Below are 10,366 nucleotides of genomic sequence, written 5' to 3' on the forward strand. Positions count from 1 at the left end.
TGCCGCCCGGAGCCGGAGCCCGAGCGGCGCGGTGTGGCCGGGGCCGGAGGCCGGGGGAGGCGGCGGCGGCTGCGCTGGATCTTGCCCGGGCAGCCCGAGCCCCGTGGCCTGGGCCTGCGCTCGGCGCCATGAGCGGCGGCGGGCCTTCAGGAGGCGGCCCTGGGGGCTCGGGCCGGGCGCGGACCAGCTCGTTCGCGGAGCCAGGCGGCGGAGGCGGTGGTGGCGGCGGCGGCCCCGGGGGCTCGGCCTCCGGTCCGGGCGGCAGCGGCGGTGGGAAGGCGTCAGTCGGAGCCATGGGTGGGGGCGTGGGGGCCTCGAGCTCCGGGGGTGGCCCCAGCGGCAGCGGCGGAGGAGGCAGCGGCGGCCCCGGTGCGGGCACTAGCTTCCCGCCGCCCGGAGTGAAGCTGGGCCGTGAGTATTAGCGGCGTCCGTGGAGGGTGGAGATCAAGGTTCCCGAAGCCCTTCAAACGTCGATCAGCTTCTTCCATATGCCCAGATAGGAGGTCCAGCTCCCTGTGCTTCCAAAGATGGGATTTGAGCGCTCCCCTTCCCAGAGAAAAGGATTTGAGGGGTTACCGTCAATTGGAGTTTAGGACTGGATATTAGGATTAGATTAGTGGTCCTCAAGGAAACAGGGGTCGCAGGTCTCTGTTCTTCTAGTACTGAGATGTTGGGTCCCTGAGCCTTAAAAACAGGAATCCGATGTTGCCATCCATTAGACAACAGGATCAGGAGTCATTCTCGCCTGCAAATGGGGCTAAAGGGGTATTGTTCCCAAAAAGAAGATCACCATCACCCCAAAAAGGGGATCGAATTTGCTCCCCTTTAGACGATGGGGGTTTGGAGTGAATATCACATAGGAATGGATTTGAGGTTACTGTGTCCCCGGAAGGATAGGGCCAGGGCTTCCCAAACTGGTACCCAGGCAGTCTTTCCTTTTAAAATGCAAGACCTGTTACCATCATTTGTCCATAACAGATAGAAGTGTACCCCCAATGGTGGAAATTAATAGTTGGTGCTTCTTAGAAATGAGGACAGACTGGCAATCAGTATACCCTGCCAAACAAGTCCATAGGCACTGTTCTTCCAAAAACTTGGCTTGGGGTGCCTGGCTGGTTCAGTTTGTAGAGTATGCGACTCTTGTTCTTGGTGTCATGGATTCGAGCCCCACGTTGGGGGTAGAATTTACTTAAAAACAAAACAGAACAAAAAAAAACTTGCTCGGTACGTCTCCTTCCACAAAAAATGGAACAGTGTCAGGGAGGGTCACAGTTCCCCATTGAATATGGATCTAAGGTTCTACCCTTATCATTGTTCTGAGGTATGGTGTCATTAGCTCTGGAAGAATAGCCACATAGGATCGTCTTCCTCCAAAAGAAGGTGTCAGTGCCCCTCAAAACAAATTTGGTTCATCAGTGACCCCTTTTCTTTGGGAAATTGATGAAAAGTTCACCAAAGAAAAGAGGTCACTATTCCCTAAGAATGCCACAAAACTTTGCTGCTGTTCAGAGAATGGAATTGGAACTTACAGCTTTCCTTCAAAGGACTGAGGCTGGGATGGCCCCTTGTTAATGGAGGCCAGGTTCATCAGTCTCACGACTTAGTACTTGTCCATTGGGGACCACCCAAATACAGGAAGGGGTCTGGAACTCTGGACCACACAGATGAGGAGGCCAGGTCAGCGCCTTTTCTAACTCCAGAGTAGTTGGGGAAGGGCTTATTGTGAAAGTCATGACCTTGTCACTCATACCTGGAGGAGTCCTTTCTGCCACTAAAAAATAGTGGTGGTTATCAGCTCTAGCAAGGAGGACTTAGTGGTCACTGTCCCTCAAGCTGAGAGAAAGGCTAGTGCTTTCCTAAAGTAGAAGTGCCTCGGGGTCACTGCTCTGGTAAGTGGGAGAGGTTAGGTCAGGCTTTTCCCAGTCAGGAGTGGGGCCAGCAGGCAGGAAGCTCCGAGTGGATACAGTCATCATCTGAGAGTATGAGGATGCCCTCAGACCAAGCGGGACCAGTGATTTGCTGCTCACTAGAGGTAGAAATTCTGGGTTATCAATCCTTGAACAGCAAGAAGTTTAAGTGTCAGTGTCTTCCCACCCAGAGAAGCAGCAGGATTTAGGGTTCCCTGAAGGGAAGAGGAGAAAGGGCACCCAGAGGCATCCAGCAGCCACCTTTGCTCAAAGACAGAGAAGAGACAAAGGCCCCCAGTGAGCATCCTATAGAGATTCGCCTCCCTCCCCACAGCCCTGTGATTGGGTGGTGGCAAGAGGGGGAAGGTCAGTGGATGTGTGTCCCCTTTGTTCCCCAGGTGACAGCGGGAAGGTGACCACAGTGGTAGCGACTCTAGGCCAAGGCCCAGAGCGATCCCAGGAGGTGGCTTACACAGACATCAAAGTGATTGGCAATGGCTCGTTTGGGGTCGTGTACCAGGCACGGCTGGCTGAGACCAGGGAACTGGTGGCCATCAAGAAGGTTCTCCAGGACAAGAGGTTCAAGGTAGCTTGGGGCAAATGGGGACAAGGAGGTGTGACCAGGCATAATGGGTGAGAGCACCCTAGTGAGGGTGCTGGATTTGGGTTTTCACGGGATCTGAACACGAGCCAGAAGAGAAAGGAGTGGAAAAGTGTGTGGAAGATGGGAGTGTGGGTTCCAAGAGAGCCCAGAGCTGATGTTGGGCTTTTGCTCTGGGTGAAGTGCTTTGTTAGGCGAGTTGTTATTTAATTCACATGAAGGTTCTCTGAGGGTGGACACTGGTGTCTTATCCTCATTCTAAGACCGAGACTCAGATAAGAGAATTGACTTGAGAGCAAGACTAGCCTCTGGCTTGTCTGATTCCGAAGCCTTCCACCTTACCCGCTAAGTTACGCTTCTGCCCAGAGGAGAAAGGAAGCTGGTAGAGGGTGCTGAGTGTGTTTGTGAAGGTCGTGCTCTGACCCAGGTGCTTGGCAAGTGCAGGATGAAATCCAGACTGTACTCTGCTCACCAAACCATGTGCCTTGGTGTGGGCATCTGTCCCCCTGAGGACAGATGTGCCCTATAACCTAGTGGAGGTTCAGGGAACCAAAAGGAGATGGAAGAGGTAGAAGTCGAGGGGCAGTTGGTGTTGCAAGGACTGGCATTTTGGAGCTTAGGCTGGCCTGGATATAAACGAACTGAGCCTAGGCTGGGAGCGAACCAGGTCAGGGACTGGGTCTTGGCAGTGAGAACCCTTGGGCAGGAGGAGCTCCAGGGTGTGGGCCAGAATTTGATTAGCGTGGAGTCCCAGAAGTGTGAGGGATCTGAGGGTGGGAATTCTGAGGCCAGAACTCAGGGGAACAGAGAATAGGGAAGAGACTGAGGCTCTGGGAAGATGGAAGTCTGGAGTCTGGGACTTAAGATCCAAGTCAGGGTTCAAGGGCCCAGATGCCTCCAGGGGAGGCAATAGAGAGGAGTGGGGACCAGGGTGAACTGGGTGGCCAGTACTTGTCTGTTGGCACTCGGGCCTTGTGTGGCCATATCATCTGATTTTTCAAGACAAGCAGGAAAAGTGGATTCATACATGGAGACCCCTGATTTTCAGATGTTAGCAACGCATTGGGAATTTTTGAACAGTGGGCTGAAGAAAGCTGATCTGTAGGTTGGGTTTAGTCCACAGGCCTTCAGCTTGTGGGGGAGGGAAATGGGTAGTGGTAAGGAATTAGGGTCTGTGCTAGAGGGGCCCTGGAGCTGGGACGCAAGGAGTAGCCACCTGGCTCTGTTGGCAGGAGTAGAGGAGCAGGGCTGTGGTGAGGGGTGCCAGGGAGGGGAGGCGGGGAGACTCGGCCATTGTCTGAGGCACTTTCCTTTTGCTCCCAAGAACCGAGAGCTGCAGATTATGCGTAAGCTGGACCACTGCAATATTGTGAGGCTGAGATACTTTTTCTACTCCAGTGGGGAGAAGGTGAGGCCTTGCCCATGCGGGGGAGTCTTCCACCTTGACTCCACCCGTGTTCCTGCCTGCCTTTCTCGTGACTGCCAGTCCTTCCCCCGTTATCCCCACAAGACTCCCCCCCCCCCCCCGCTCTTTCCTCACAGTGCCTCACACCTCTCCTTTGCTCTCTGCAGAAAGACGAGCTTTATCTAAATCTGGTGCTGGAATACGTGCCCGAGACAGTGTACCGGGTGGCCCGCCATTTCACCAAGGCCAAGTTGACCATCCCTATCATCTATGTCAAGGTGGGCAGGCGGGCAGGCTGCTGGGACCCAGGCCTACAAAGCCAGGGGCTCTGGATCCTCCTGCCTTCTGTGGGTTCCTTCTTCCTCCCAACTTTATGTTGGTCTCTGCAGGCTGTGTGTTCCCTGCTCTTGACTCCATAACCACCATAGACAGAGCTTGCCAAATGCAGGGCAAGCCAACCTGAGGCCTGACCGAATCAGGGAGGCAGGCTGACTGGGGTCTGGGGAAGACTGCACGGTACCTGCTCGGGTCCACCCTGGGAGCCCAGTGGCACCAGTATTGTTGGTGGAGTTAGAATTGGGGTGGGGACCGAGAATGTGAAGGGAGAGATGCTGAAGTCAGAGTCCTGGCCTGCAAAGCATTGGCAGAGGGGAGTGGGAAGGAGGCAGGGTTGGAGGAAGGTTGCTGTCCACAGAACCTGGGTTCATTCCCCAGGGCCTGGTGCTGTGCCCCGGGTGTTAGTCTCTTTCAGGAGGTGTTTGAATGAATGGGTGAATGAATGAATGAATGAATGAGCCTAGGGATGATGTGGAGAACAGAGGCCGGAGCAGCTTTCTTTATTTTTTTATTTTTTTAATTACTATTTTTTTAATGTTTATGTATTTTTGAGAGAGAGACAGAGAGAGAGACAGAGTGTGAGCCAGGGAGGGGCAGAGAGAGAGGGAGACACAGAATCCGAAGTAGGCTCAGGCTCTGAGCTGTCAGCACAGAGCCCGGTGCGGGGCTTGAACCCACGAACTGTGAGATCATGACCTGAGCCGAAGTCAGATGCTTAACCGACTGAGCCACCCAGGCACCCCCAGAGCAGCCTTCTGCACTGGGAGGAGGTGGGTGGGTTCAGGTTGGCTGAAGATCCTCCTGCTAGCTTTAAGAACCCTGGGCCTCGGTGAGCTATAGAGCTCTATCAGGGGTTGGTGCTGGGGGACTGCGCCTCCCAGGAGGGGAGTCCTCTGGTTTGGTGAATCCCTACTGTGGCTACCTGTGTGCTGAACCCAATGCAGTTCCAGAGGCCTAACTGACTGAGACCCAGGCTTTGTTCCTGAAGAGCTCTCAGTTTAGTGGAGTAGATAGCTGTCGTTACAAAGAACTATAACACTACTAGCAACTGCCATAGTAGAAGGAACACAGGGAATTCTGGAAACAGGAGGCCCCCGGCCCTGCCTGCTTTGGGGGTGAGAAGGATCAAGGAAGGCTTCTGGGAGATCATTAGGTGCAGGGTGAGGAAGCGGCATCTCTAGCCAAGGGCAGTGGGAATGGAGGAGAGGGGCCCAGGAAGCCGGCCTGAGCAGTTGCTATGTGCTGGGCACTGGCCTGGGTTCTGGGGGACACAGCAGCGATGAACACACAAAGATCCCTGCTCTCTTGGCACTTACGTTCTAGCCAGTGGGAGGGAGAGTGGCAGGAAAATCCAGCTGGAGGGAGGCGAGCCCGTGGGTGGTTTTGACTGGCAGCTGAAGGAAGCTGAGCCCTTCCTATAGCCAGTGGTTTTGGAGCTGAGTGACTGGCTCCCGCAAGGCCTTCCTTGTGTGTGTGTGTGTGTGTGTGTGTGTGTGTGTGTGTGTGTGTGTGTGTTTATCAGGCTTTTGCTGAGGTGTGTGACTGAGGCAGTATTCTCAAGGTGCGGGGCAGTGCCAGCCCTGAGGGGGTCTGTCGCAAATGCCCCATCCCGAACTTACTGAATCAGAAACTGGGAGGGGGCCCCAGAGGTCCCTGTTTTAACAAGCCCTCTAAGTGGGCCTGGTGCAGAGTAAGGTTTGAGGACCCACGGGCAGTGGAAGAGTTTATGAGTCAACTGGAGAGGTGCTTGGGAGGGCTCTTGAGGCCAAGAGGGTGGAGCGCTGGCAAGTTCCGTGGGCAGCCCTGGGCCACAGTTGTGCTGTCCCCTGCCTGTCCCAGGTGTACATGTACCAGCTCTTCCGGAGCTTGGCTTACATCCACTCCCAGGGCGTGTGTCACCGCGACATCAAGCCCCAGAACCTACTGGTGGACCCTGACACTGCTGTCCTCAAGCTCTGCGATTTTGGCAGGTGGGTCTGACCTGGGGTGCGCTGGGTGGCCGAAGGGGCGAGGAGGGACCCCAACCCTGGCCTTGCGTTTACTCCCACCCATCTCTTCCCACAGCGCAAAGCAGTTGGTCCGGGGGGAGCCCAACGTCTCCTACATCTGCTCTCGCTACTACCGGGCCCCGGAGCTGATCTTCGGAGCCACTGATTACACCTCGTCCATTGGTCAGACTTCCCGGAGGGTGGGGGTGGGCAACGGCAGTCATGGCAGTTTTTGAGTTCTTTCTGTGTGCTGTCTGCCAAGCTCGGCGATAAAAGCTTAACGTGTGTTCTTTCATCCAGTCCTCACAAACTTTGGAGGGCGATGCTGCCGTATGCTCGGTTCACAGATGAGCAGTCTGAGGCTGAGAGCGGGGAGGCTGCCTGCCTGCATTCGCACTGCTGGGGTTGGGCAGGGCTGGGCTTTGAAAGCTGACCTGACTCCAGAGTCCATGCGGGCTCTGGAGCCTCCCAGTCAGCCCTCTTTTCTCGCCTTGGGGGGGAGGGGCTGACAGTGACCTTGGGGGAATCAGTGGCTCTCTACCGCGAGGGTGTGACTTGCTCACAGGGCCTCGTGTCTTTCCCCATTGGTGGGGATGGCAGCACTACCTTCCAGGAAAGAGGCGGGGGCATGAAAGGGTTTGGAGAGAACATTCATCAGCAGTGTGGAGAAACTGAATGGTCCTTAGGTGTGAACTTGTGCCTTGGGGGTCAAGTACAGACCAGGGAGGGGGGCAAGACTCCCAGGTTGCAGCTGTTCCTGTGGGCAGGATAAAGGCTAGGCCTGGAAATTAAGGCTTTATCTTCCCGAGGCCTGAAGAACACAGATGCCTGTTCTAGGTATGTTGGGCCATCTGGAGGCCAGAGGTAGAGAAGGGGCTTACTGGGGTCACCGAGGGGAGAGAGGCAATTAAGGCTGGAAACACTTAGATTGGAGAGTGCGGCACAGTCAGTCAGACCTGGAGGTTCAACATCAGGCTCCGGCGTTCTAAACTGTAGGACCTTGAGCAGGGTGCTGCTTCTCAGGGCTGAGAAAATGGGCTCCTGGCACCCTGGGGGTGACTGTGGGGGGGATCAAAGCACTTGTGAGGAGATGGGTGGAGGAGCCCTGACCCTCCCCCATTCCCCCTTCAGATGTGTGGTCAGCTGGCTGCGTGCTGGCTGAGCTCCTCCTGGGCCAGCCCATCTTCCCCGGGGACAGTGGGGTAGACCAGCTGGTGGAGATCATCAAGGTGAGGGCATGGCACAGTATGGGTGGGGGGGGGGGGTGGCTAAGGGAGAGGGGCTTTGGTTCAGACCCCTCCTTTTCTCTGCAGGTGCTGGGAACACCAACCCGGGAACAGATCCGAGAGATGAACCCCAACTACACGGAGTTCAAGTTTCCCCAGATTAAAGCTCACCCCTGGACAAAGGTGGGGAAGGGCTAGGGGCTCAGGCAGCATGGCTGAGGTCCCCTTTGGAGGCCAGCTGGCCTGGGGACCTGGCTATAGAGTCAGGGCTTGGGAGTGGGTTAGTAACTCATCCCATTTCCAATTTTATGGCATCTCCCATACTCGAGAAGGTGAGGATTGACGGTAAGTTTGACAGTGCCATTTTTCCGGTGGGGAAACAGGCTCCTAGCAGGGCCCGTCCAGTGATGGGACCTGGGGGAACTGCTCACCCGAAAGAAGGTGACTGCCCCTCAGTGGTGGTGCCTCAGTTAGAAAGTGGGTGTGCGGGACCCAGTCACGTTTGCTGCAGGCCCTGTAGCAGCACGATGCTGGCTAACCCAGTGCTGGGGCATTTCACCCTGGTGACTTCTGTCCCCTCCCCCTAAGGTGTTCAAATCTCGAACGCCACCGGAGGCCATCGCGCTCTGCTCTAGCCTGCTGGAGTACACGCCGTCCTCAAGGCTGTCCCCTCTGGAAGCCTGCGCCCACAGCTTCTTTGATGAACTGCGATGTCACGGAACCCAGCTTCCCAACAACCGCCCGCTTCCCCCCCTCTTCAATTTCAGTCCTGGCGGTGAGGGCACAGCCTGGGATCTGGGGAACCGGAGGGGCAGGCAGAGAATGTGGAGGAGTGCTTGGTGTTACAGACAGGAGTGGGGCGCTGAGGGTGGGCTACAGGAAGGGCCTGGGGGCTCAGGAGATGCCTCCAAGACAGGAGACTTGACCCTGCTTAACCCATGCCTGTGATCACCTGTGCGAGGCTCCCTCTGGTTTTTCACTTAAAGCATTCAGTGGCTACACCCTTGCCAAGAGCTGGGTCCCTACCTGGTGCCCCCTCCTAACCCTGACCCTGTCTCCCAGTGCCCTGCCTCCTGACTGGGCATGTCCATTCCTGTCCCTAGAACTCTCCATCCAACCATCTCTCAACGCCATTCTCATCCCTCCTCACTTGAGGTCCCCAGCGGGCACTGCCACCCTCACTCCATCCTCACAAGGTAAGTCAGGGGCCATCTGTGGCAGACGAAAGCCTTTCTCAGCCTGGGAGGCGGGCCTGTTCCCACAGCCCCAGAGTTTCCTGCACATGTGTGGAAACTGTTGACACTTTGATCGTATACGCCTTGATGGTCACCTTTGTAGGCTATTATCATCTATATCTGTGTTTAAGTGCTAACTGGAAAGCCAAAGGCAAACGTTTGGCATGCACACACAAACAAAAAGTTAAATTTGTTGTCCACGTTTAAAAATTGAGGCCACTGCATGTACAAATTCAGATTTCCTGTCTCTCTTGGGGAAGAAAATCCGACTGGGCAGTGCGGGACTGCCTTTCCTCGGGGCGGTGCTGTCAGCGGGGCCAAGTTCCAGCTGCCCTCTTTTATGTGGGGCCTGGCTCTCTAGAGTCCGTCCATGACCAACCTGGCCCTTTGGCATTTGAGCATACAACCCTGGACCCAAAGTGGCAGCTGTCTGTTTCCGATGTAGCATCCCCCACCGAGTTCCTGCTCTTGGAGGGATGGAGGTCTGCAAGGCAAAGCGTAACTGTCTGCTTCTTCCTCCCCCTCAGCTTTAAGTGAGGCTCAGACCGGCTCGGAATGGCAGTCGACCGACGCCACAGCTCCCCTCACTAACTCTTCCTGAGGGCCCCACCAACTACCCTTCCATCTGGGAGCCTCCAGTGGGGCTGGGAAGGGGGACCATAGCCCATCAAGCTCCTGACCTGGCTGGGCCCCTAGACTAGAGGGCAGAGGTAAATGAGTCCCTGTCCCTACCTCCAGTCCCTCCCTCACCAGCCTCACCCTATGGTGGGCTTTTTAAGAGGATTTTAACTGGTTGTGGGGAGGGAAGAGAAGGAAGGACAGGGGGTTGGAGGCATGAGGACCTCCTGCCCCCTCGGCCCCCTCCCCTCCTCCCAGGCCTACACTCCTCCAACCCCCTTCCCCTCCTGTGTCCCTTGTAAATAGAACCAGACCATCCCGTCTACTCCTCCCTTCCCTGCTCCTTCCCCCTCGGGTGTAAATAGATTGTTATAATTTTTTTCTTAAAGAAAACGTCGATTCACACCGTCCAACCTGGCCCGTCCCCCTTCTACAGCTGTCCCCCCTCCTGTCCTCTGCCCCTAAGGTCTCCTCCCTCCTCTCCCAACCCTGGAGGGCTGGGGGTGGGTGGGTGGGGGAGCTCCTGATGTCTTAGTTTCCACAGTAAGGTTTGCCTGTGTACAGACCTCCGTTCAATAAATTATTGGCATGAAAACCTGCTTCCTGTCTGGCTGCTTTGTTTCCACAGAGGTGAGGGTGATGCCTGAGGGGCTGTTCTGGGAGAGGACCTCTCAGGCAGGGGAACAAGGCTGAGTGAACCCACCATGCTGGGCTGTTGGAGGCTTGAGTCCCGGCCCTGCCTCACAGGCCCAGCTTTCCTGTGCCTTAGCTCCCCTCTGCACATGTGACAAACTGAGTCTGCCTTATCCACTGCAGAGGCCTGGTGGGAGCCTGCCTCATGGGCCCAGCACTGATCTGGAGGGAAGCAGGCACTGTCATCCCCAGGCGACAGTTGAGAGAATGGGATCAGAGGTCAAGGCCACAGAACGGAAGTGGTGGAGTCGAGACTTTGAACAAATGGCTTTATGTCTCATAGCCTAAGCTATATGCTGTTTCACAGGGACACTGAATGATGAGGGGTCACTCAGGCCAAAACAGCCTAGATGTAGA

The 10,366-nt window shown here is 55.8% G+C and overlaps 1 protein-coding gene across 1 annotated transcript; it reads left to right on the forward strand.

Moving 5' to 3' along the window:
- Positions 1-87: 87 nt before the first annotated feature.
- Positions 88-9,688, forward strand: GSK3A (glycogen synthase kinase 3 alpha). The gene is made up of 11 exons (XM_040457204.1): positions 88-411; positions 2,306-2,493; positions 3,833-3,916; positions 4,081-4,191; positions 6,089-6,219; positions 6,314-6,420; positions 7,369-7,466; positions 7,551-7,646; positions 8,052-8,238; positions 8,567-8,659; positions 9,226-9,688. Exons 1-11 carry the CDS (start codon positions 129-131, stop codon positions 9,297-9,299), a joined length of 1,452 nt encoding a protein of 483 aa, XP_040313138.1. The 5' UTR covers positions 88-128; the 3' UTR covers positions 9,300-9,688.
- Positions 9,689-10,366: the final 678 nt, after the last annotated feature.

Source organism: Herpailurus yagouaroundi, unplaced genomic scaffold, assembly GCF_014898765.1.
Source record: "Herpailurus yagouaroundi ecotype Mexico unplaced genomic scaffold, PumYag 220, whole genome shotgun sequence".
NCBI lineage: Eukaryota > Metazoa > Chordata > Mammalia > Carnivora > Felidae > Herpailurus > Herpailurus yagouaroundi.